The 27,156-nt window shown below is 41.3% G+C and overlaps 1 protein-coding gene across 3 annotated transcripts in view; it reads right to left on the reverse strand.

Moving 5' to 3' along the window:
- Nucleotides 1-27,156, reverse strand: part of vn (membrane-bound neuregulin protein vein) — a 205,030-nt gene that overhangs the window by 42,345 nt on the left and 135,529 nt on the right. For all 3 annotated transcript variants that reach the window (XM_043416225.1, XM_043416224.1, XM_043416223.1), the window contains exon 4: nt 21,764-21,872. In XM_043416225.1, coding sequence (XP_043272160.1) covers nt 21,764-21,872 — 109 coding nt within the window. The remainder of the gene's footprint in view (nt 1-21,763; nt 21,873-27,156) is intronic.

The following is a 27,156-nucleotide window of genomic DNA, read 5'->3' on the forward strand; positions in this document are numbered from 1 at the left end:
TACCGAAATCGTTATGGTTCGACTTACGCATTCCAAGTGTAAGTATGCAGGGCTGCGTGTTGTCCGGAAACTCGATACATGGAAGTTTGACCGGAGCGAGGGTGAGGAAGGATAATACACGTAGAATGTATATTTAGTACGGATCTCGTGTTTCGTAATTGCTACAGTGTAATAATAAACCACAGAGAGGAAAAGATACGCATTGTTCTATGAATTCTCGTTTACGTACATTTTCATATTTTCATTTTTTCTGGTTTATGTCGTTTCATCGTTCCGACGAGTCTCGCGCCTTAACAAAAAGGCTTGCCAGGGTTATAAATTATGTAACGACATTTAATGCTCTTCGCTTTCATTCATCAGCGCGTAAACGATGAGAAAGCGGACTCGAAGTATTTTCCTTTTAATATTTATTCCAAGATTAATTTTAATTAAACGCGCTTAAATGGCGCGCAAGTTTTCGACAGCGGCGCAGGCATTCGCTGAATTTTTCTTATTCCCCTGAGGAGGGGAGGGCGAGCAGCTAAAATAAACGGTCACGTCTAATTCGTTTGCATTTCAGAGCGCACTGTTGCGTAACCCGCGCCCTTTCGGGGCTCCGTTAGCTTCTTTCTTTTTTATTACAGTGACCTGCTATTCTCCGCATGTGTATATATATATACTGCTTACATATATTTGCACTGAATCGGCGCGCCTCCAGCCGCACCATTTTCGCCTCACGCTCTCCCCCGCCATTTTTCTCTTTTTCAGCATTTTAGATTTTTTTTATTACCCTCAACCAAGCTCCGCGTATACAGAGCATAAAAATTCATTTCGAACCGATACTACTTTTTTATTCCCTCGTAAATTTAACATCAGCTTTTTTCTACCGAAACGCATCTATTCTCATACTGGCTAATGTCTAAATAAAATATATTCATTCACAGCCAATACGAGATTAAGCATTTGTATATTTAACCGATCGATCTTGTTTACGTAACGGTTGATATTTTCCTAACCATTTCGGGAATTAATAATAATTCCAATAATTGAGCAGTGCTTTTTCATTAGTATGGACGAGCGATATTACAAATTATTGCAAACGATCGTTTGATTAAAACTTTCTACTAAAAGCTCTCGTGTAACTCTATTCAGCGGTACGTAAAATTGAATATTTATTTACCTGCAAATTATTTGTTAACCGCGAACAACTCCGTGCAGGGTTGAAAGCGCATAAGCTCATGAAATATTAAAAGAAGTTGAAAAATAAGTTCCTCGACCTATGAATATTTATATTCATATACGATTTATACGATAACGTTGGCTCTGGATATGCCAAGCATACTAGTCCGCAGAGCTACTTACGTATACACGTAACCGTATGGTTGGGAATGGATACGGAGCATACGAGATAGAACTGGAAAACCGATTTTCGAGGCAGGATTTGAGTGGCTGTAGGTGAAAACGAGTGAGTGAGTGAGTGAGAGAGAGAGAGAGAGAGAGAGAGAGAGAGAGAGAGAGAGAGAGAGAGAGAGAGAGAGAGGAGAGGGAGGAAGTGTATGTCCCTGGAGAATATGCGCGAACGGACGGTGTACGATGTTAATCCAGGGATTATCAAGTTCCGAGGGCTTCATTCGTGTTCCTTCGAGGCTGATTTACGAAGGATGACGCTGATACCGCCGGCGTATACGGGTTTACAGTTACGTATACGTGGTCATAGAACATCTCTAAAATTCGACAGCTTTCATAAACTTCGGGAGCTGCGTGCCACAATAGGGACTGTTTCTGTGCGGAAAGCCAACAAAATACCCTGAACTTTGACCATTCCAAAGGGCTTTTTTAAACGAAATTTAAAGCCGGAGATTATAATGACTTTGAGTTCATTCGAAACACACAGCAGATTTTGACCCTTTTTTCGTACGCGTACACCAATGACTTTATGCGCCAGTGAAAATCGCACTCGCTCGCCGTACGTGACTGCAATTCCCAATACACTTTACACCAACCGCTCGAACTTTGAAGTGGTGAAATATGGAAGCCCGGAATCCTATTACCCACTGTTTAGTTGGCACTGAACGATACCGCCATCCTCTACAGTGAATACCGAATGCAGACTTATCTCATGAATATCGTAAAGTATTAAAAAATCTATTTTATTTATAAAACATGCCTCGACCTCGCGTTAACCGCCATTTAACTGAATCACGACGCTCAAGCTTGCAGCGTTCGAGTCCAACGAAACGAGAGATAAAAACATTTGTCATTCGCCAATTTTTCATTTCACCGAGTTTCGGTGCAGGTTGAAAAACTACGAATCGCTAATTCGCCAGGGAACGAAATTGGAAAATTACCGGAGGGATTTTAGATCATTTCGTTGGACTCGAACGCTGCAAATTTCAGCGTCATACAGAATCTTTCTTGTCTGCAGTTGTTATAGAATCGTTACGACAGTGAAGTGACCATTTGAAATTTTATCTTTTCCCCAATTACTCGGCACCGCTCTAATAAGTATTTTTTCAAATTTTTACTCGCAAACGAACAACAAACTAATCATCATAAAACACTGAAATAAAGAAAAAATCAAAAGACGATCACAAAAACAAAATGCATCTCAAAAAACATTGTACCTAAACCATGAAATAAAGAAATTTTAAAACTAACTAACCGACATTCCATCAGAAGATCCATCATTTTTTCAGTTTCTATAGTGCGCTTCACGTTTCGATTATGTGTAGCACATCATAAGTTCAATACACCTCAGTTACGGAAGAAAAGCATACGTAAAATGTGTACGGAAATATGAAACGAAATAGAGTCAACTCCGGTAGAACTTTGGTAGTTTATTGTTATATTATGTTCCCTCGGTGCTCGTATGCACTTGTATACAGTCAAAACACTCACTACACACGTGGGAATGTTGGTGCAACATAAGACTGGAGGCACGACTTGGTTTCTTCTGTTTCTACGTCATGCTTACCCCCCCCCCCCCCCCCCCCCCCCCCGCCTTCCCCTTTATCTTTTATCTCTTTCTCTGTCTGGGCCTAGCAAAGATGCATATTACCCTGCGGCACCAGAACGATTAGTGGAATGGAAGAGTGTATACGTACATTTAGCTCGCGCGTTATACTTCCAACAAATTAACCGCCAACTACTGTGAAACTATTCTTGGATATATTAACGATAACGCTCACCACTCGTACCATTTGGACTGTAGTTACATTCATTTCGAACTTTGCGCGCCTTCCGTACAATTTTCGCTCGGTCCGACACTTGGAAAAGTCCTCACGAGCTATGTTTATTACAACGATAAACGTTAAATTGCACGGTGAAAGCTCCAGATAAGCTTGATTCTTTGAGGGCTCTCGAATAACCTTTTCGGATTCTTTCCCCTTTTTTTTGTTCGATTCCTTTCATAAATTCGATATACAAAGGGAGAAAAAGTTATCGGAACATTAGGACGTCGCGTTTTACGATTATGAAAATGTTGTAAACTCTGTTGAAGGAACACACGAGCTTTGAAGGTCGCACGACTCGCCCTTCCTGGCCGAGAGCATTGCAGATATAGTATTGATGAAATTCTTTCAACAGCATCAACTCTCGTCGATTCGCTTACGGTTTTTTTTCACTATAATAGCCGAGTTGGAGATTTGAAAAAATGTTGCAATTCCCTCGACGAAACTCGATATCGAGCTCCACGTATGATTTGACTTGATTCAACGACTGCGACGTACTCGGGAAAACCTTTTCCCGTCACAAGTTTCCGGTCCGCACGCGGTGTACAGAGAACGAACACGTACGAAGCTGGGATCTCTCGCATGAGGTATTCAATGCTTAGTCATCGGTATACCGAAGCTCCACTTTTGGACGCTCGCATATTTTCATTACAGAATCAAGAGCGAAGTTACCGAATGATGGTCAAAAGATTGGCTATTCTTCTCATCAGAAACTCTCTGTAAAAATCATGGCCATATTGGGATATCAACGCAGGAAGCAAAGGAAAAAGATATTGCTCGGTGCACGCGCTTCGTACGAAATATAAACGTTTGAGGAGCAAGGGCGACCATGCTACATGTATTTTGTGTTATTTATGAGTGGCGAGGTTGTGTATGTACAAACTGTACGCATTGAGAGCAATCGCTTTAAACAACGTAAACTACGGAACCGTCGAATTTTCATTCGTCTGTGGAGGCGCACCTACCGCGTTCATAGATAAATGTATTTACACATATACCAACATATCTTTATAGAGAGCTTTTCTCGTTTTTTCTCCTGCCAGATTCCTTCGGCCTCGCCCTCTCTCGTTCACCCCATTCGAGTCTGTTCTCCGCTCTTTATTGTTTTTCTTTCTCTTTTCATTCCTCTTCATCTTTCAGGCCATTCGTTTTTCCAACTTTCTACCACCTAGGCGGACCGTGAATCGATTCTTCAGCCTCGCGTAACTATACATTCTGTGCTTCATATATATATATATAAATTCACAGATACACATATGGCTAGGGGTGCAAGTATACACAGACATATCGTTGAGAAAGTTTTGTAGCCTATACAAGGCAAGAGCCTGAACCACGTCCCTTGCGCGAGCAAGTAGGCACTTAAAGCTCGCGAAGCTTAGCCGACATTCCCGAGAGTGCAGGAGCCCCTCGCAGTGTACAAAAGTCTTTCTTCTCTCTCTCTCTCTCTCGCTCTCTTGTTTCATTCCTTTTCTCTTTCGAGTCCTGTGCTCTGCCTTTGTGTCCTATTATACACGCGAACTCTGCATATACTTTTTCCTCGCAACGAATAACGCGAGCGATCTTGGCTCATATTTTCCACCGAATTAACCGTAACCAAGTAGCTTGCGGAGAGTATGTTAATATAGAGCGATTAACGTTAATAGAGAACACATAATTTATATGCTATACTTTCATGTTCACCTTTGCATACGTATGCGTGGGATGGAATATGAAAAAAAGAAAATTATAATTATACTCGGATGTGATGGACGGACGGCACTAATTCACGCAGTTTCGAGCCTTATCCTTTGTTCAAACGGTTTTTATTCTTTTTGGTGCCATCTCCGCATCTCCATCTCTCGATCAAACAAGCTCAGGGATTAACGCTCTTCTCGCATTTTTGCCTTTCGCTTTAAGCTCTTTGTTAAAAAAAGTGAAAACATTTTTGAGCCGGACAAATTCATACTGTTACGCCACTTACTTTTATTATTTGTCAGTCGTCTTTGCATCGAAGCTGTTTGAAGTTGGAATTCGTTATGATTCTTGTGTCCTACTGCAAAAAGGTGGATTTTCTTTTTTTTTTTTCTTTTTCTTTTTTTTTTTTTTTTTCAGAGACACCCGTCTCGTTAAGATCGAGTGAAAAACATATTTCTCAGAATGTTAATTCCATCATTAAAATTTCGTTGTGCACGAAACGAGAGAGGAAAAGTGTGTTTTGTTTTTCTCGTTCATTCGGTACGTGAGTACGCGGGAACAATTTGCGTGCAAGCTCTACCAGGTTTACAGTAAATTCGCGTGTTCCAGCTGCCGCAAAAAGGAAATAAAAAAAAAAAATGTCGTATGATGTGTTCCGAGCACATAGTTCCGAGACTGGCTGCCAGGTGTATCATTTTCAAAAGTTCTTTCGGCGAGCTTCTTGGCTTCGTCTCAAATCTCTCGCGGTCTCTAACATGCGAATGTTTAGGCTACCGGAGCAGCCTCAACGGCGCACAGATATGGCGTGCTTGACGGAGCGAGGGAGACCGAGGGATCTTTCCCTCGAGAAGGAGAGAAAACAGAGTAGTCCGTTTTGTGTGCGGCGAGATACTGCGGGATTTTTTAATGCCGAACGCCACGAGAGAAGCACGTAAGAGGGCTACTGTGAAAAAATAAACAGAAAAAATCTCGACATCACGAGGTGATCTATACAAAACACACAAAGTATGTACGTGTCTGCGTACGAAGGCCACAAAGCCTGTGCGCTGCGCCAGTCGAGAATGAAAATAAGGGGAGATGGATGGATCGAATAAAAATCAAATTGGAAAAATAAGAAGAAAAGGCGAGGAAAAATTTTGAGAACGAGCGTGGAAAATGCTCTCCCTCACTGGTATATTTGCTCTTCGAACGACCCGGCGATCTTTGGCGGATCGTAAATTACGTTTATACAAAAGAATAATATCATACTCGCGTGATAAATAGCAGCTTGTTTATCACTTTAGAATAACGAGTACACCAGGAAAGAGTGATGTTTCTGTTACGGAAAAAAATAATCGGTACAACCAGAAAGGAAAGTTGGTTACGTTTTTCCAACGCGATGAGAGAATTTATTTGGTAAATTTAGCCTCCGGATTACTCTTTATAGTTATCGGAACGCAAGGGGAAAATACATTATCTGTCGATGTTCCCATCTTTATAAGGGTTCGCGCACAATTTCGATGACAGAATTCCGATATGTGTCGAAAAATGTTCACTACTCAATCCTGAAAAACCTGCTGCCTTTATATCTTTATGAATTATAGATGTCTCTCCGTGAACCAGCTGTTACGCTCTGTCGCAGACTCAAGAAATTCGATGTTCAATATATCGACGACGTTTAATATATATTTTACGGCTCGAAGCGTCAGATATTTCACGTCCCGAAAGCCCCGTGAGACTTTCTATCGCGAAATCAAGAGTTTCTCCGAGTGACCCGAGTAGTGACAAGTTAACACTTTGTATCCGGTCGTTGCTCTTGACGAATATATATTTTTATCGTTGCTATTAGATCAAATATATTTCGAATATGATTTCGATCCATTGAAAGAACTGACAAGGAAGCTCACTTTACTGTACCTTCACAATAACCTGGGTCGAAAAAATAACATCAAAGTATGAACCTTCACAAAAAATTAGCTGCCCACTCGCATATTTAAGGGGTGAAATTAATTCCTAAATTCGGTCGTTTTTATGAATTTAGGAAAAAAGCTATACAATTTTCGATTCCATATTATTGTAGAGCCCTAAAAAATGCGAATGTATTTGCCGTATAAACTTTTGCCTCATCTGTTTTAGATTCGAAGACATCAGCGAAAAACGAGAAAAGCACTGCTTTTTGAGAATTAATTTCACCCCTTAAATATGCGAGAGATCGAAAAATGTATTTTGAAACATTGCATAATCTAAGCGTCCTCGAAATACAGTGACTATTTCCAGAAATATGAGGACTCGAGAACTCGGTTGCGAGAAATTCTTCGATTCACTCGCGTAATAAGAATATCGCTTTTATGTATTTAGCAGAGACTCATAAGCATGTTTAGAACAGAGGTTTGTTTGCTGGGAACGCATAACCGCGGTATTCACGGTTTGCCAACAACGTCCCTATCGATATCGTAGTATGTATAGTGAAAACTGTTGTTACTGGTGATTCCAGTCCTCCCTTGCTTCCTCTTTCATTCACCGTACACGCATATATGATATTTGCATGTAGCCTATTGTAGCCTTGTGTTATACGCGTGGTATTATTGCTCCTGTGGCCTCTCAAGCTCATACAGGGACTGCTATCACTAGGGATGTATGGAGTTATAGCGTACGAGCGTTTACGAGATGTTCGTGCAATTCGCATACGTTTCCATGGGTCCGCGGTATTTCTGGGCTAAATTATTGTGCCCGGCAGGGCAAATGCGCGGTTCGTACGAGCGTATCAAGGTGTAGCATGTGTAGAAATGATGGTATAAGAGTTGGCTGAATCGTCGGTAACTCTATGGGTTGGAGGGAGGACATATTTTTTGGCCAAATGAAGAGAGAAATTGTCGCATTTCCTCGGGAACCTCGTTTATTTGCTTCTTGAAGTCGATTTGCGAATCGTACGGGGATTCATCGGATTTGGTACGCTCAATTGAATCATTCGACGAGTCGAAATCGAGTTTGGACCAATCGGAGTTGTAACATGCGGAGAAAATGCGCTGGCCAGTTTCCGGAGTTTAATATCCTCCATATCTCCGAGCGAGTGAATTTCATCGAAGGTATATCGTCGGAGGAAATATAAAATATTCGTTCGGTTTATAGCGCGAAGATAAATCTTAATGATCGCGTCTACGTTGAAAGAAAAATGGGAAACTGTCGGAGAGCCTGAGAAGACTGTGTCCTGCCTCGGATCTCTCGGTGTCGCGTTGAGCGAAGGGAGTAATGGAGTATCTGGAAGTTTCATCATGGGATTTCCTAGTTAAACAAGCGACTATGGAATAACAACGTTTTCCATGACTAGAGGTTCGCTCGCTCAGGCTCCGCAGCAGAAACACTTTTCCACCCTTATTCTCGTAGGTAGCTCGCTAAAGGTGCGCGAGACAATGGGGCTCGTGCATTCGTGCACGCGAGAAGATGCCTCGTAGCTTCCGGGCTGTGCGAAGAGACGGCGAAGCACCAGCAGCGTCAGCAGGAACCTCACTAACGACAGCGAGACCAAGTCGGACCTTTAACCAAGCGTGGGTATCTCTCGGTAAGCCGTACACTCTCGAGTCTCTAAATAACGGTGGGGTGATAGAGTCGGAATATAGCGAAGAGCGAGAGCCATAAGACGTTGGTATATTACGAATATACCTTCGTATTCCCTTCTTATACTTTTGTCGTCCATTCTCTTTGCTGGCGTGCTGCTGCCGCAGAAAGTTTCATCGAGCAACTCTCCGACCAGAAGCCGGAAGCGCGAGCTGACTTATGCTTGAATAATCCCCGAGCTCTTTCCACCCGAAGTAAATCTTCATGGTTGTAAGATACGTGTTTATTTTATTATTATTGGTAAGAAAAATATAAACCATGACAATCATTCATACAACCGCATACTCTACGCACTCACACCCACTCACTCGAAAATATATTTTTTTCTTTTTTGCAAATTAATGTCCTATTGACTAAAGACGGATAACAGAAGTTGCTTATCTCGTTTTTTGTGGTGTTCATGCTCGTCCCACGTTGGCTCTTCGACTCCGGGAACCTCAGGAGAATTATTTCGATGAAAATACAACGGCTTTGGACGATTTTCCTCGATGTCGATTGAAATTTCTCTCTTTCTGGCGAAGATGAAGGCTTTGGGGCGGCCAGACCCAAGTAAATCCCGTCACGTTGAAAAAGAGATGACTTTTCAGGAGAGTCAACCCAGTAGAGAGAGATGAATTTTCAGGAGAGTCCAACCAGTTGCGGTCCTTTCGACGGTCCCGGAGCGAGAGAGCGAGCATAGATTAATTGACAGAGAGCTGGGAGCGAGCTCTCCCCACTCTTGTCGTCCATGACACGACGTTACACGCATATCGATCACCGAAAGATCGAGCCCGACAGTTTTCGGAAACGGCGCGAGATTCGACATATTTTAAATCTCACAATGTCCCCCCGTTTTGAGAGAGGGTCTTTGATACGAGCGAAAAAACATTCTAAAATAATTACATCGTCGAATAATCATTCCAGTACACACACACTCTCGCACACCTACCCACGCACATAAAATTCATTCGAGTGATTTCACGCATGCTCGTGTGTCCGCACGCACACAGTACTAGAATTATCGAACGCATTTCACATAGGTAGCATTGTCACAAGGAAATATCAATTTTCATAAATTGTCAACAAAAAAAAAAAAAAAATCAAAATCGATACACTCGGTTTGAATATCACATTTTCGTCGTATATGACACGACAAAAATTCTCAACGGCGGGCTCACCAAGGCAGAGCAAGACATGAAACAAAAAAAAGCAAGGTACCATTATGATATTACAACATAAATAGAATGCTCACTGATAAGGTTTCAGTCACCACAATTCATGAGGAACGTTCATGGTATTTGCGCAGATTCCACCGATTATAAGTGCCTACTTCGTCAAAATTCCTTTTTGGATCTGCCAGAACAAAGGCATTGTCACCCACTTTACGAACGATTTTGTAGGGACCCTCAAAGAGGTGGAAAAACTTTTTCGTTACCCTATCCAGCGCATTAGATAAATGCCGGACCCGGAGCAAGACCAAATCTCCAACATTTAGTTTCACCACCGAGATTGCGCCTTGTTGCTTTAATCTATTTCTGAAAGAACGGGTCATATTCTCTCGCGCTAGCGTTATCAAATATTCATGGGCACGCCCTTGAGATTCCGGGAAATCGAGAATTTTCAGGATTTTGTCTTGAATGGGCTTGCCAAAATGTAATTCATAAGGAGAGATTCCTGTACTCTGGTGGACAGTGACATTTAATATTTCTTCCATTTTTGGAAGAACCTGAACCCACTTCGTATGTCGATCGGAGCACCACGTACGAAAAAGCCTCCCTAACTCTCTCATGACTCTTTCTGTGGGGTTGGATTGGGGGTGACGAATCGAACTATATAAAACCCGGATCCCGGCCTGTTCGAGTTCCTTTCGCCAAATTTCTGACGTGAACTGCGTCCCATGATCGGCCAAAATGCGCCTTGGAGTACCAATGACCGGAAGAAAATCCTTTAAGATCTTATTCGCGCAGGCTCGGGCAGTTGCTCTTCTAATGGGGTACAGTTTGACATATTTCGAAAAGACGTCGAGAGTAACAAAAATATACTGCAAACCACCTCTCCCGGTTGGAAGGGGACCATAAAGATCCACGCTAATCAAATCAAGCACACCATTCGAAATAACTGGTTTATGCTCTCCCTCCATCGAGACAGTTAAATATTTGACACGTTGACAAATATCGCATTCCAGAACAAATTTTTTTACTTGGACACTCATTTTTTTCCAATAATAAAATTGCTTTAAATACGATAAAGTTTTAAATACTCCCGGATGTCCCAATTTCACATGAATGCTTTCAAGAAGAGTAAGTTGAACCTCTCTCGGAATTACGACTCTCCACGACAATGAATCTTTTTCGCGATGGAAGAGAACTCGATTATACAGATAGAAGTTATTTGATGGATTTTCGGTGGAACAACTCTCAATAATCTTTGCGAGGGCGAGGTCTTGCACCTGCCATTCACCCATTCTCTTAAAGATACGAAGGAGGCTCGCATCGTAATCAAGTATGGCGACTGTAATTAACGATGGAAGCTCCTTGCACTTTTGAGGCAACAAATTTTGAGAGAGTGCCGAAACCACTAGCCTTCGTTCTTCTTCCTCATGAAAACATTCGTCCGGATTGCGGCTAAAAAAATCCGCGACCACGTTATCAACTCCGCGACAATGCGAAACAGAGAAGGAGAATTGTTGTAGAAAAAGACACCAACGTGCGATACGTGAATTGCCAAACGAGATCGAATTCAAAAACGTGAGACATTGATGGTCCGTAACAATTTCAAAATGTCTGCCAACGAGATACGCGCGGAATTTATTTACCGAATAAACGATTGCGAGGAGTTCTTTCTCCGTTGTGGTGTAGTTCACTTCACATTTCGTTAAGCAACGTGACACCACACTCACAACATTATGATCTCCTGCATTAGTTATTTGATAAATAATTCCACTTACTCCCCGATCGCTGGCGTCGGTTTGAACTCGATACGGCGCATTAGGGATAATATGTTTTAAAGAAATACATTTAATAAAATCGAGTTTCAGATTGGCAAAGGCTCGCGAATGTGCGGGAGTCCACTTCCACACCACGTCCTTTTTCAACAATTCTCTTAAAGGAGCCAGCGATTCACTATGGCGCGGATTAAACTGGCGATAGTAATTGCATACGCCCAAGAACTGTTGTAATTGACGCTTGTCGCGAGGTTCGGAAAACTTTGCAATAACGGATAGTCGCGAAGGGTCGGGCACTATTCCCTGTTCCGACAAAACAAACCCCAAGAAAGCGACCGTTTCCTGAAAAAAAAAACATTTAGAGATCTTTAAAGTAAAATTGAATTCTAAAAGACGACGAAAAATCTCTTTTAGCACGTCAAAATGTTCTTTTATTGTTTTCGTGCCGATCAATATGTCGTCAATATAACACGAGATAAAGGGATCCAAATCCTTTCCAAGGGCAAAACTCAACGAACGAATGAAGCCACTGCCCGCAGTTTTCAAACCAAAAGGTATTCGACGAAATTGATATAAATGGGAGTCAAACAGAAAAGCCGTGTATGGCCTAGAATCTTGGTGCAACGGAACCTGCCAGTACCCGTGCGTAAGGTCGACTTTAGAAAAATATTTTGCTCCATGAAACTTTTGGAGTAAATCTGACACAAGAGGCGGAGACTCTTGATCATCGTCAATCACTTTATTGAGGTGCCTCGCGTCGAGACACAATCTCACCTTGCCATCTTCTTTTTTCACTATCCTAAGCGGATTACAAAATTTACTAACGGTCCTTTCAATAACTTGATTCTTTAACATTTGTTCTATTTCTTTAGCTACAGCCGAACGCAAATGATGAGGAACGGGATAATTGAAACGAATTTTAGGATTATCACAATTTAGTCGAATTCGATGCTCATATCCACGGGCACAACCCGGTTTATCCGAAAACAATGACTGATATTCATTCAAGAGATTCGATAGATTCTGTCTATCCTCGTCTTCCAACGATAAAAGTTTACACGCGGATGAGAGGGAAACCACAGTAGAATCGGTAATATTCACGGAACAACCATCGAGATTAAGATTCGTTTTTGGAGTTTTTTCTTCGACATTCTCCAGTTCTAATGAATTTTCGTTTCCCCCTTTTTCGAGGTTCCCTACTACTTCATTATTTACCTGATTGTTATGATTTTCACTATCATTTGAATCTTCTATACTGATTATATATATGTGTGTTTTTTCTTTTTCTCGTGAACACACCAGAGCCTCTGGCGCTCCCCTGTCAAATATCGCGGTCGTCTTAGACAAACAAACTCCTCGAACCTCGATATTTATAGATTTATAATTGATAATCACGTCATTTCGCGACATCCAGTCATGACCGAGTATTACGTCCGATGTTAGAAAAGGGATTACTAAAAATAGAGTTCTAATCACGAAATTTTCTATTTTTAGTGGGACGTAAACTTGTCGCTTTATAACTGTCACCTTTTTTTGTATAGCAGTCGAAACAACTATATTCGAGACAGGCAACTCTTCAACTTTATGTTTTTTTATCAATTCGCGGTACAGCTTTTCGGAAATCGCTGTGATCTGACTTCCTGTATCAAACATAACCATGACATTCGTTTCAAAAATTGTTGTTCGAGCGTGTGGGCTCTTAGCAATGGGAGTTCCCTTTCTATACGTATATTCCATTCCTTTTTCTATTCCGGAATCTAAATCCTCTATAAAATCATAATGCTCTTGGCACGATGTCGGACCGGTATACATCGCACCCATATTCAGTTTAAAGAATTTAAATTGTGGAAATTCGTATTTCGATTTGCGTGATTGATTTCGCTTTGGGATGGTGGGGGAAAGCGGGTATCTGGCATCGCGAAACTATTTCCATGATTATATTGCTGGTTTACACTTTGCGAAACGTTATAGCGACTCATCTGTTTACGGCCTCGACGACTAAATCTTTCTTGTTTTGATTCTCTTTCCGCTAATCCGTTCGAATGATTATTCGTACTCAAGCTGTTTACTTTAACCCCGTTATTTCTGGGATAATAATTGTTACCTGATTTCTTACTTTCTCTCTCTCGCTCGATTCGAATAACATCGAGATTTCCTAACGTCTGGCCTATTATATTTGTATCCGCAAAATTGAGCGTCGATAACGTTTCTTTCACCCAAGGAGCAAATTGTTGAACAATATTGTAATTGACTTCGAACTCCGAGAGTTTTGGAGTAAAATAACGAGCTTCAGCCAATTGTTCGTAAAAATAGGCTTGTAACGATTTAGCGTTACTGTCGCACCGTTTCTCTAGCCAATTCTTTTTGAATCGAACACAAATGGGGATCGAATAGAATTCTGCCAAAAATTGATCTTTAAATTCTTGAAAATCTTTAAACTGTTCTTTTAGCCTGTACCACGAATTTGCCTTCCCCTCAAGAGCGTGCTCCATCACTACCAATTTGCCCTGTTCTGATACATTTTTTATTTTGAAAAACTTTTCCACCTCTTCTAAGAATTTTACAGGATGAGTCTCTATTTCATTGTTAAATTTCGGAATCGGCATATCAATCTTAATACCCTTCACGCTACTCACGATCGTGGTGAGGTCCTCCGTGACATTTCGTGCGTCCTCGGAATTTTGCTCTCCATTTACGACGCACGTCGTTTGTTGTTGTCGTTTTTTCTGCGCTTCGAGACTTGCTTTAATTTGCTCCAATCTTGCCCTCTCTTCGTTTATTTTCTGCCACTCTGCCGCTATCGCGTTTGCCTGAGACGTACCGCTCTCTCTCTCTCGATCGTCGTCCCGAGTGAGCACCATTTTTCTCTTATTAACTGTAAAATTTAAACTTTCAAATTTTCGCTTTATTGGTCGACCCGATTTCGTTATATACGTTTGGTCGCTTCTTTCTTCCATTAACTAGACTAGTTATTTAAACAAAAAAAAATGGTATATCCACACATCATATATATAATTGCGACAATGAACGAGATACTCTCGAATTTTATCATCACTCGTCAAACGTAACCTTCACACATAACGATCACAAAATTTCATGTCATTTGGTCAAAGTATAATTTCTGTAGAAATTCACTCTACTATTTATGAAGCGTTCTTGCCTCTTTGTTGGGCGCCAATTGTAAGATACGTGTTTATTTTATTATTATTGGTAAGAAAAATATAAACCATGACAATCATTCATACAACCGCATACTCTACGCACTCACACCCACTCACTCGAAAATATATTTTTTTCTTTTTTGCAAATTAATGTCCTATTGACTAAAGACGGATAACAGAAGTTGCTTATCTCGTTTTTTGTGGTGTTCATGCTCGTCCCACGTTGGCTCTTCGACTCCGGGAACCTCAGGAGAATTATTTCGATGAAAATACAACGGCTTTGGACGATTTTCCTCGATGTCGATTGAAATTTCTCTCTTTCTGGCGAAGATGAAGGCTTTGGGGCGGCCAGACCCAAGTAAATCCCGTCACGTTGAAAAAGAGATGACTTTTCAGGAGAGTCAACCCAGTAGAGAGAGATGAATTTTCAGGAGAGTCCAACCAGTTGCGGTCCTTTCGACGGTCCCGGAGCGAGAGAGCGAGCATAGATTAATTGACAGAGAGCTGGGAGCGAGCTCTCCCCACTCTTGTCGTCCATGACACGACGTTACACGCATATCGATCACCGAAAGATCGAGCCCGACAGTTTTCGGAAACGGCGCGAGATTCGACATATTTTAAATCTCACATGGTTTTAACCCTTCAGCCGTCCTCTGCTCCTTCTCGCTTTTCATCTTTTCTCTTCAGCTCATCTTCTATCCCGCACTCTTTTCAAGCTTTCCATATTTTTTTCCCAACTCTCAAATCTTCTTTTGTTCCCTCTGCTGCCACCTGGCCTGAATCGCAGCGTGCACAGGCTCCTGTTTTTTCCTCTCGTAATAGTGAATCTTACATACGACTTAGCCCTCGTATATAAAGCTAATCACGCGTGTGACGCGAAACTTTACACGTCGGATAAGCTTAAGAAAGGTGCTGAAACATTTTTCTGAAATAATGAGCACCTTGAAAGAAGAGAAGCGTGTAACTCCGTAACGCCCTTTCAGTCATATATCTCACAAAGATAACGACCCCGATGCTCGACGCTTAGAAAGGGATTAAAAAATAAGACTCGCTGAGGAATACTGGCGAGTCTTTATTCGTTTCTCATTTACTTTAACACTCGATACTTCTGGTGACCACGTTCACGTTCACGCGCTATGCTTTTCCCACATTTATGGAGCAAAAGCTCATAAACTCTTTTATGCTATCTCCAATGTAAATTCAGGATTGTTTAACTTCGTATAAACACAAGAGACGCAGTTTTATGCGACAATTTTAAATTTAAATCAACTCCTGAGAGCTGCTATGGGCCAGTATCTCCGGTACGTGTGCGTTCCAAATAATTTTTGACGTAAATTTTCACCATTTGCAAGTATTGAGATTGGCCAGAGTGTACGGTTATATGCGGATTCTCTTTCACACTTTTTCCCTTCAATCGATGCAGCATTGTGTTTCTTCGAGCTTATGCTCCAACTGAAACGATTCTTCGGTTTTGGAGTACCAATCGCGAGGCTGATCCCTCGCGAGTGTTTTCGTGAGATGATCGGAAAAGCTCCCGGGTTTCCGTCACTCTGTAAGCTCCGACGTTATATTACACGCATTTTCGTTAACGCTCGTGGGCTGCCTCACGGTTTCTGCTTTGTTTCATTTGTGTTTTTTTTTCTTTTTTTTTTTTACTGGAGAAGGGTGAACGTGGCTGATAAAACTCTCGAGGAAGCGGGGGAAACGAAGATCGAGCTCGATACGAGAATCGAAATGGTTCGCTTGGTCTCTTTCTCTCTTTTAGTTTCTCGTCGGATCGGATTGAACCACCAGTGGCCACGGATTATCGTCGTCAGACACGTATTCACATACAAACACGTACGTACATCGAGAAGTACAGAAAAGCTCATGGCAACTTCGACTCGGATAAAGCGTGACGTACCGATGCGATTATCCTGGCTTTGAATTGCGGTCTCTTTCATGTCCGATTCTTCCAATTGTCTGCGACTACAAAAATACAACATTCTCTGATCCTCGCATTCGAACAAAAGTGTTGTGCTATTATTTATCTTCCGGATCGATCGGGAGCGACTTTATTTTTCTTTCCGATCCGCCACAATCATTATGTACAAACAAATGTGAACGATAATCTTGCCCTTTCGGAGCCATCGATCGGAACCAATTTACCGTTCTGTGTTGCATCGAAGTATCAACTGAATAGTAAGCTCGTTCAACCGAATTGCGAAATTGTGAATTGGAGTAGATAACTCCTCAGCATTAATCACCGAGTCGACAAGCTATGTATAATTCGGTATATTAACGAGCGAGCAACCCGAGTGTCAGCGAATGATTTACAACTTGACCCGATTCTCATTCCCACTCGTCATTGTGGCCAGGTCGATCGCGAAGAAAGAAAAAAGAAAAAAGAAAAAAGAAAAATCATTAGTCCGCAAAGAGAATATGAGCCCGGCATCTGACACCTCGATTCCTCGTTACGTGACAGCAGGTAAACGTAGCTCTCATAGAACGCGCCAATAAAGTAGAGTTAACAAGTGGCTACTCGATGCCTTCGTACAGTCGAGTAGGTAGCCGCTCCAAAGCGGCATACGCGGGAGATGATAGTTAAGCTGCATAATCCTGGAATAAGGGCGGCGTTTATGGCTAACGTGAATAAACGAGTGGAGTAGCAAGTACGTGTTTGCTTTACAGGCGGAGCGGCTTCTTCACTAGTGGCTCCGGAGGTGTTTGCTTCGAGGGGCGAAATTGATGAGCGCAGACGGTGTGTGCGCCGGAGCAGGTCGAAAAAAGTTTGCATTACTAGGCCATGTGTAGTACGTGGCATGCTTTCTCGTTGGTTTCAACTAGCCCAGTCTCAATTCACCCCTGCAATATAGTGTTGCGCTACGTTGGCTCGCGTGTACATGTCTCTGGATAGATGCGCATATTCGTATGTGTGGGTATCGATGCGAAATACAGTATACACCTGGAGCGTTTGGGCGGTTCGATGAGGAGAGAAAAGCGATAGGATGCAGCTGCGATAAACCGTTTGCTCGGTTTGCGGCGTACACATTAATGCCACTGATACGTATACGTGTACCGGTGGAAATGACGGGGTGAGCGGAGAGGGAGGGACGCGGCGAGCGGGGGATGCCGTTGGTATAACCCGATCGTGGACCGTAGGTATAACTCGCACGAATAAACCAGGCTGCGGCAAAGTATTCCATACATAAAACGTTGATGGGATCGTGAATGCTATCGGGTTTTCCAGGCTACCGCAAATCCGTGAGCCAACCGGTAAGAGATTATTTAATTAAACTCCGTTCCGTATTATTCAATCTATGAGAAAAAGTAATGAAAATAACAGACGGGGCATTTGGGAATCGCGTTTTCTCCGCGTGCACACTTTCCTCTCTTTCTCCGGCCTCTCTTCGTCATGTACTTTTGCGCTCGACAAATGAATTTATGCTCATTGACACCCACCCTCGATTGAGGCGATGTCGCGCAATTACTTTTTTCTCTCTTGCTCTGATAGAATAGAAATCTTTGTCGTCGGGGTTTTTCACTGATGTTTTATACAGTCGCGCAGCTACTGCACACGCGTAGCGATTCTATGTTCGCGTAACCACTTGTTCGTACTTCCTGTGCGTGCTGGAATAGAATCAATCAATATCCTGCGGGCTCCGGCACCGCGACTCTTGTTTTTTTTTTTTTTTTCAGATATTTTACACAAACTTATTATTTATGCCAGGTTTTGTTTCGTTCTCTTTTATTTGTGAGTGTGCGTGCGTGTGTGTGTGTGTGTGTGTGTGTATTTTTTCCGTTTCGGTTATTTTACGTTGTAGTCCTCGTATTTTAAAGCGTTATTTTTGCTGCAGTCATTTGCTCTAATACTCCAACACGAAAAGCCAATAAACCCTCGTCAACCAGGACGATAGCTTGCCGCGGGATAGTCGTACTCGCGAACTTTTTCCATCTCTCTTTCTCTCGAACTTTGTCGATTCTACAACACGTTCGCCGCTTCCCAGGGGTACTTTTATCCCGACGGATCACTGCCGCATCGACTGCCAAATTTATTTAACGAATTTTCGCGGTGACACGATCCTCCCGACTGCCAAATTTCGACTCGTTTTCGGGCACAATGGCGGAAAATTGCCCTGGCAACCGTGGTCCCAGCATTCCACGAACGTCGATCCTTCACTGTGGTCCCAAGCTGGATAGCATATATTGAAAGAAAAACTCATCTTTACGGAGATAAAAAGAGCGACGTTCGAGCTACTTTCAAACAAATAAATACAAAGCGACAATTTGCACAATTAATATTGTGCAAAAAATATGCAAATGAATGAAATGAAAGAAAGAAAGAAAACTGTTTGCAGTGAATGACCATTTGGAACCGCTCGTCATACAGGCAGTGTGCAATTTTGAATTACGTTTATCGTTACTTTCCCAAAATATATATTCATCGAATATAATTTAGCCAGTTTAATCCAGCCCATCGGAATTTTAACCAGTGTCAAAATTATTATATGTCATGTTTATACGAAAGTTTTTGCGGTAGTGGATACGGAATATCCGCGACATGTATTCCACGGTAAATAGAGCGGATTCATCTGAATAAATGGACATTCGAGTGTGCCTCGAGGGGTTTCCCTACTTCTCGACAAGTGGTTACAGTCCATGAAGGGTCAGACGAAAAGCGTTTGATACGCGTCCGCTCAATTCCAACCGCCGAACTTTGATAACTGCAGCTTCCGCTACTCACATTGAATATCGTTACATCTGTAGCTGCGTGTACGTAACTCACGCTCGTTTCTACCTGTTTGGACAAACTCATGAGTTCCGAGTTCAACATTGGTCAACCACAAATGGTCTTTCCGCTTTCTACCAATACTTCCCTGTGTAATCTCCAATTGATGAAACAATCCTGAGGCACTTTAATAGGGTACTACACCTTTTTTTGAAAACTGTTTTAAAACAATCCTGTGATCGTAATAAACCTGTCTTGAAAACTATTTTTTATTTATGATTTTCAATTTTCGGGCGGAAACGCTAGCCGCCATGTTGTTTCGGTTTGTGACGTCACTCCGTTAGTAAGCAATACAACTGCGAAAGACCAAGTAACAAGATTTGTGAAAATAATGAGTTATAATGGTATCATTGGTGTCTCGTGCCCGAATGCAATAATACAAGTGTAAAAATGCCACAAAAATTGTGGATTCATCGCCACCATCAACATATTTATCATTGATAGATTTGTACTTTCTGCTTTCACAAAACCGTTTTCCATAATGCGATTTTAATCAAATGAATGATAAAAGTCCACAAACGCGCATAATAACTTGTAAAATTTCAAAATAACACAGAACGCACAATAAGAATCTAGATTGTTTACTATCGGAATGACGTCACGTTGGAATCCAATATGGCGGATGGCGTTTTAGGCATTTGGAAAACAGATGAAAAAAGACGATTTTTAAAATTGAATTATAAAATTTACATTGCATTTTTATGAATAAATATTGACGTTTCTTGTTTACTTTTTACGAAATCTATCATAATCATGCATTTTTATATATTTTTTTACATGGTCTAAAATACCCTATCCGATTAACCTGCGATTTTCTGCTGCCCTGTCGTTATAATAATCTCTGCGAGATTATTATGAAATATTACTGTTCATTACAATAGCGACTATTTGTGAGGAATCGTGAAAATATCGCTTCTCAACTGTGAGTGTCTTGAAGGTATTGCTTTCACGAACCCGAATATTCTACGGATAACTCATCTTAAATTACAGAAGTAAAAGTGCATACGGATGGATTGGTGAAATTTCAGGTCAGGTTATCGAACTTTCAATGAAGAACTAAAACTTGAAAAATCGTAAAATTTATACGAGAGCTTATGGAAATTCCATCATCACTACATTTCTATTTAATAATTCATATAATAAAAATACACAGATACACAGATAGAAAACAATGTAAAGATCTATAGTGCTGACAAAAATAAAGGGTTACCGAATGCTCTAAAGAGATATCAACGATAGAGGTTGGAAAAATGGCTTTTCCTATATAACCGCGACTTCTCAGAAGTTAGGAATCAGTCGAAATTTCGAGTGCCCCAATTTGCGCCACCAATAAATACGGTCGTGCAAAAGGAATATCTTAAAAGATGGTGAATTATTCACAATGGATTGATTCATGAAACAACTTGACTTTGCAAATCCGGATTTGTCTCCAATCCGTGTGATTAGTTATATATAAAAAAAGATGGTTTATGAGGGAATTTTTTATTTGGAGTTCCCCCATTGGCAAGAATTCACTTTGTAATCATCGAAATCGTTGAAAATGATTAAATACTTGAGTAAAAAATGCCTCATCGAACCGGATACTACGATTGGATACTGAAATCTTTTTTTTTTTACAACGTCCGAATTAAATATCCTGTAAATATTCGTTAACTCGAGTCACGAGTGAAAATTGCATGAACGTGTGCGGAGAAACTTTGAGTCTCTTTAGGTTTTTTTTTAAATTTTTTTTTTAATTTTTTGAAGTAAAAACGTTTGTGGTTTTAATTATCATTGGAAGAAGTTTTTCGATTGAATTTGAAATGAAAAACTCTTGGCACTAGGGTCGAGTGAAGTGAGAAACGTTATAGACGACCGAAAGATAAATTCAATCAGTCAAAAGTCCTTCCGCAACTAGCTCGTCTCACGTAACGGACAAACTTGAAATCGAAAAGCGTTTGAATCTTTGAAGAAAAACTCAGTCGTAGATATTTCGTCGGTGGTGAAGAGCTTCTGCTACTAAAACGATTGACCGAGGAGCAAAATTTTTCGACGAAAACCCCTGCACGAGGAGGGACACAGAAGGATGTACGAGCTGAAAAGAACTTGAAGAAAATTTGATGTATCACGAGAACGTTTTTCACGAGTGCATATACCGACAAATTGAAAAGTTCGAAAATACATTGCGCGACCAAATTGAAAATTGTCCAAAATATTTTTCGTTATAACTCTTGACTTATTGCGGAGAAAGTGCGGTTCGACCCTCCTTCCTCTATTTATACTTATTTTTCCAGTGAAAATAGCATTTTCACCAAAGTAAAAGTAAAAAAATATAATAGATTTTCAGGTGAAGATGAGAGGACCAATGTGTTATATCATAACAGAAAATACAGTGCAATTTCCATTGGATTTTCGTTCCTCATCAGTTTACGAAATAAAGAGTAACGAAGCTTACCTGCAAGCTGGTTCACCGACTGTCTCGAAGAACAAGCAGGTTCCACCATTCATACAGAAGTCCCCTGCGATCGGGCAGGGCTGCTCCTGTCGTGGCCACGCCGCTGTCGCTGAAATGGTAGAGAAAAAAGAATACCATTATTCGAGTCTCATAGCGACGAAAGCACCGAAAGAATATGCATTTGATAAAATTATTTGAATTTGCATAGAGCCTTAAGGAAGTTGAGGCTTTAAAATGAAAATGATGTCACCGCTTTTAAACCGATTGCATCTTATAAAGTGAAGTGTAAAAAAAAATCAGTTAAATTTTCAGACAGTTTAGGAGCGTCGTTGCTGAGAAAAATCAATAACAATTTGGGCCAAATAACATGTAATCTTATGGAAGTCAGGACATATTCAGTGATATCTCCGTTAAAAATGATGCTAAAAATATGAAATTTTTTGGGCAACACGAGCAAGGCTTGCCGAATAATGTCAATTTTTTTCAGATTTATTAGGAGATTTGCTGAGATTATATTAATAATAATCTGTTTCCCGTGCAGTTTTTTGAGGCTAGGATCGTCACTGATCGTGTTTTCGACTGAGCTTTCACCAGTTTTTCGTCTTTTTTTCCCCAACTTTTCTTTAAAGTGTATGCAACATTGCCAAACTGTAAACTGGCCTAACTTTTGAAAGGTACAGGTTATCACTTTTGGGTAAAAAAAATGACTGTACAGCCTCAACTTCCTTAAATGCGAGTGAATAATAATAAAAAAAACGACTCGTAAAGAAGAATCCGATCGCGACCGAAGCTACGTTATATTTCCCTGAGGAAAATGACGATAAGCTCGAAAAATCGTCAGTTCATTTGGTCGCTAGTTGAATCATATTCATGAAGTGAAACACCGCGCGAGCGCCAAGAATGGAGATATTTCGAGGGCGGTTGGTGCATTTTCATTTCAATCACGGTATCCCCGACGTGGATTAACTTTTGGTATGCAAATATCGAACGGTTAGAGGATTTGCGAGAGTCTCCGGTGGACGATTTTTGCTCGGGGCAAAGTCCACGAAGTCTTTGCCCCGGCCAAAGATGGTTATAGTCGTTAGACTTCCCGCAGGAGCTTCTCGAAAGTAGCGAATGTCGGTAAGAAGAGCATGGCAGAGGAGAGATGAAAAGAGAGAAAGGGCGGGGGGCGGGGTGGTGGCAAAAGACGAGAGAGAAAGATCATGGCGTATACGGGGTTAGATCCAGCGCGGGATCCGAGAAATTGCTCTCTGAGTAGCTCTTAAAGTCTCTCAAAACCCAAAACTTATTGCACTTAGTCCACCACCGCGATGTGTTAGACTCAAGTACACGCACACTCGTGTGGTTTTCGCATATTCTTACGACATTCATCATTCCCAATCGCTATTTATTATCAAGTTAACTTCATTAAGTTTAATTTATGCTTAAATTTATTACTAGCTAAACAGGATTTGAGCAAGCAAGCAAGCTTGAGTCTTCTCTCGACCAAACTACCCGTTTTATTCGTACGTCTATTACGCTCGTTTTATAAGACCATAATCACGAATAATACCTGAAATAAAAAGGCTTTTAAATGAATCGTAAAATACTAGAGTTTTTGAGAATAACGAAACAGCAAGAAGAAGAAAGGGACCCTTTTTTTCTTACTGCATCAAAACGCGAAGCTTACTCCTTTTGTACAAAATGAAAATGTACCGGGCGTATATAGGTAGACTTTTGAAAAGCTTAGCAACGAGGTCCACAGGGTAGCACGAGCGCGCGAAGCCTTTTCACTTTCAATCTCAAATTCTTTTATTTTCGCGAGTGCCTAAAGATTTTCGGTGGCTGTGAGCAAGGGCTTATGCTCTATGGGCCAAAACCACAAGAGCGTTCCTTCTCGTTAAGCTCTTGCGCAACGTTGGATAACGAGCAAAAGACATTTCCGGTTTCCTCGTCGTTCTACCTCTCGTGGTCCGGTACTCTCCTCCATAGACACACTCGCACACGGACGCATGCACAAATTCACGTATATATATATACACACTTTACAAGCTGGAGAGAGCTCGAATTCTTCGACGTCCGTGAGCAAACCCCCTCAAATGTCGGCTTCTGGGCGATGCGGTGAAATTTCAATTTTCTCGTTGCGCCCGGGCAGAAATATCCGGCCTGTTTACGGCACGAGTAATATACAGACATTGCACCGAGTACACTCACCGGACTAGTCACGCATTCGCCCAGCTGCTTCTAATAACACTCTCCACTCTTTCATCGTGTGTCCCTCGTCTCGATTCTCTTACCGTAAAATAGCCCTCATTCTCTCCCTCGAACGACAGAGCTTCCACTCTCCTTCTCTCTCTCTCTCTCCCTCTCGTGCTCGCTCCCCCCTTTGTTCGGGGTTAATACTTATGGTCTCGAATTGACCGGAAAACGCACCACGGAAGACTCAGTCGATGAGCACCCAATAAAGCGGATCGTTACTGCCGTTTTATTCATCCGAAATATAGGTACATAACCAGTAGGTGAAACAAAGTGCAGGATAAAATAGATATAAAAGTCTCTTTATCAGAAATTTCATCATTATTTTTATTATTATTGTGTCCTGTTGTCATTATCATAAAGATTATGGAGTGTATTTGCTGATACGTTATCATCATTTGCAACGAGAATATAAATGCCCTTATCGTTTTCATTGCTGAAGATTTTCAACGTTCGTTGTTATTTTAATGGCGTATCCAATAAAAATGCATTAGATCGCACTCGATGAAATCGGCTCTAACATACGACGAATACCTGCTTTTTTTACGGGTCTCATGAAACAAAAGATTTTCACGTGTCGAGACAGCGGGATGAAATCCAAACAATTTTTACATACCAGACTCGAAGGATTCACTGAAATCTGTGAAGATTTTAAAAACAATTCAGAACCTCGACTGGAATTACCTTCGACACGGCGACAAAGATGAAACTCACTAATGGCTTCCTCGAAATTATATACCCTACTGAGATAACTCTGAAGCGAGCCCTATGCGAGAGAAGCGTTTTCTCAATTTCGGTTTTCTCATTGTGGTGAGCTTCCAGCATAGCGCGGAATGCCGAGAAAGCAATTTGCTCCGTGGCACTTGTAAGTTTTTTCCTTTCGTTTCCATTGTTCGACGAGATCCGCTCGTTTCTTTCATTTAAACTCCATCAACGTCTGCGCATGTGAAACATAAGCGTATAAACAGTTCCACGCATCTTTACATTTCGTGAGCTTCCATTTCATCTTTCATTCATCATTCCAACACCGGAATATTCGCTAAAACCTCGTGCTCAATCTCATATATAAAACTGTTTGTTTTCAGTTTCGAAATGAGAAATTATGAAAATGACCTTTTTGTTAAGCACGATTGGGAATGCGTGTTTGATATTTCTGCGCATGTTACACGCGAACGTCAGCCGCACTCTGCTGAGCAAATATAATAAAACGTGTGCACAAATTTTTCTATCCGTACGGGAACCGACACCAAACAGAACTTACCGACAGTCGACTTTCCCTTCACTCGGTCTCGCGTCTCGCAGTCGAGTACTCGCTGGGCGAAACACCCAGCAGGCACTCGTGCTCGTATTGTACAAGTTGTTTGTTTCCGAGCTTAATTAGGGAACGTGATAAAGGTGCGACGAACCACGAGTTTGCTATTCGTGCACGGTGGGGTATGATGCCGCTTGTTAAATTCGAGCGATGTAGCCACGCTTGGAGAGGGTGAGCAGCGGTATAGAAACAATACGAAAACGGGCAAACTGTACGAAATATTGTCAGAATGTACAGACATACGTTAAATGCAATCGCTCGCTCTTTCAATTCGTCCTTTTCGTAGGCGTTATCGTTGAGTGGTAACCTTTGAGTGCACAGGGGCCAACGCATATTTTCGTAATCACGAAATCTCCTTTTTCACCGAATCGACTTCGCTGGAGCGCTAATAATTAAGTCGAGTTATTCAACATTCCACACTTGTTCTCGGCTCCCGAGAAACGAGGAAAACTCTGCGATTAAGCGGATATAATTATAATTAGATTATTCGTGGAGGCCCCGAGTGAAAAGTGTCCTCTTTCGTCGCACTGTCAAAAAACTTCAAACGTCAAAAACTTCCACTTTATACTTTTATTCAAATTTGTTCAATCTCACGGTGATAATTCGATCGAGCCTCGCACGTTTCCGGCTGTAACACTTCGTCGCGGAGAGGTCCGCAGTGAAACTCTTACAGACCCAACCGCATCCGCGTTCACACACGTCGAGGTGTGGCTTTTGCGCTGGCTCAAAGCTTTTGAAAACCCAGTGAAAGAGCTCTTGTTTGTATCATTCGTATATTTGTGTGTATCATGCTTAAAAGGCGTATTTGAGCTCTCTCTCTTAATTCGCCGCTCTGAAATTTTCTGTTTGAAAATAGAAGCAATTTAGCGCCCTGCGAAAGTGCTCTACTGGCTTGTTCAAGGGTTTCACATAGTAGGCGACGGCTCTTGAAACTTTGTGGATATCTGCTTTGTACCTGTTCTTGTTCATCTTTTACCGGCGTCAACGACTAAGGAATATTGTCGCATTAGCCTCGTTTGTTTCAGCCCACTTATTGCAATAACTGTTAGTATAATTACTAGTATACTTTTCAGGTCACCCAAGCTGATGATCGAATATTCGTGACCTCATTGGTTATGTCAAAAAATTGGGTGATTCATATTTTACAGTGAATCAGGATCGTCGGATATTTCATTTTGTATATATTGGAAACCAATAGAACTTTGGTGAAGTTAATTTGATTAAAAAGTTACATAAAATATGTCGCTTTGTCTACGTTCCCATGGGCTCCATTTCTCGATATGTATACGCAATGATATTGCTCAGTGGCTCATGTATTTTCGGTCTTTCATTGCTCGATATTCTTCCCAATATTCGTTTCATCGAAAAGCTCGTTACTTTACCCATGCTCACTTTTCCGCTCTCTCTTCTTTCTCTTTATTTTTTCTTCTGCTCCCATTTCTCTGTATGGTACAACTTTGGAAAATTCTCATCTACACTACTTTTGCTGGTGGATTACGACTAGATGCTGAACAGAAAAAGTAGATTGAAAAGCTTGTCATATAGAAGAATACGGAAGATTCGAGATATACTTCCAGCTGGAAGCCATAGAAAACTTCGTTTCTATTTCTCGTTCTGTGCTCTCTCTCTCTCTCTCTCTCTCTTTCTCTCGTGCTTGGAAACGTTGAGCGGCAAGCTTCGAGTCATAACGCGCTATTCTGGTCGTAAGAAGATTTCATCCTCTTCTAAACATTTTGCACATGCATATTACCTTTTAAGTCACTTCTCAACACATTGCATGAGATCGAGTTTCCTCTCGCCACATTTCTCTTCATATTCCTTACACTTTTTTCGCATATTGACT

This window comes from Venturia canescens, chromosome 4 (assembly GCF_019457755.1).
Source record: "Venturia canescens isolate UGA chromosome 4, ASM1945775v1, whole genome shotgun sequence".
In the NCBI taxonomy this organism is placed as follows: Eukaryota; Metazoa; Arthropoda; class Insecta; order Hymenoptera; family Ichneumonidae; genus Venturia; species Venturia canescens.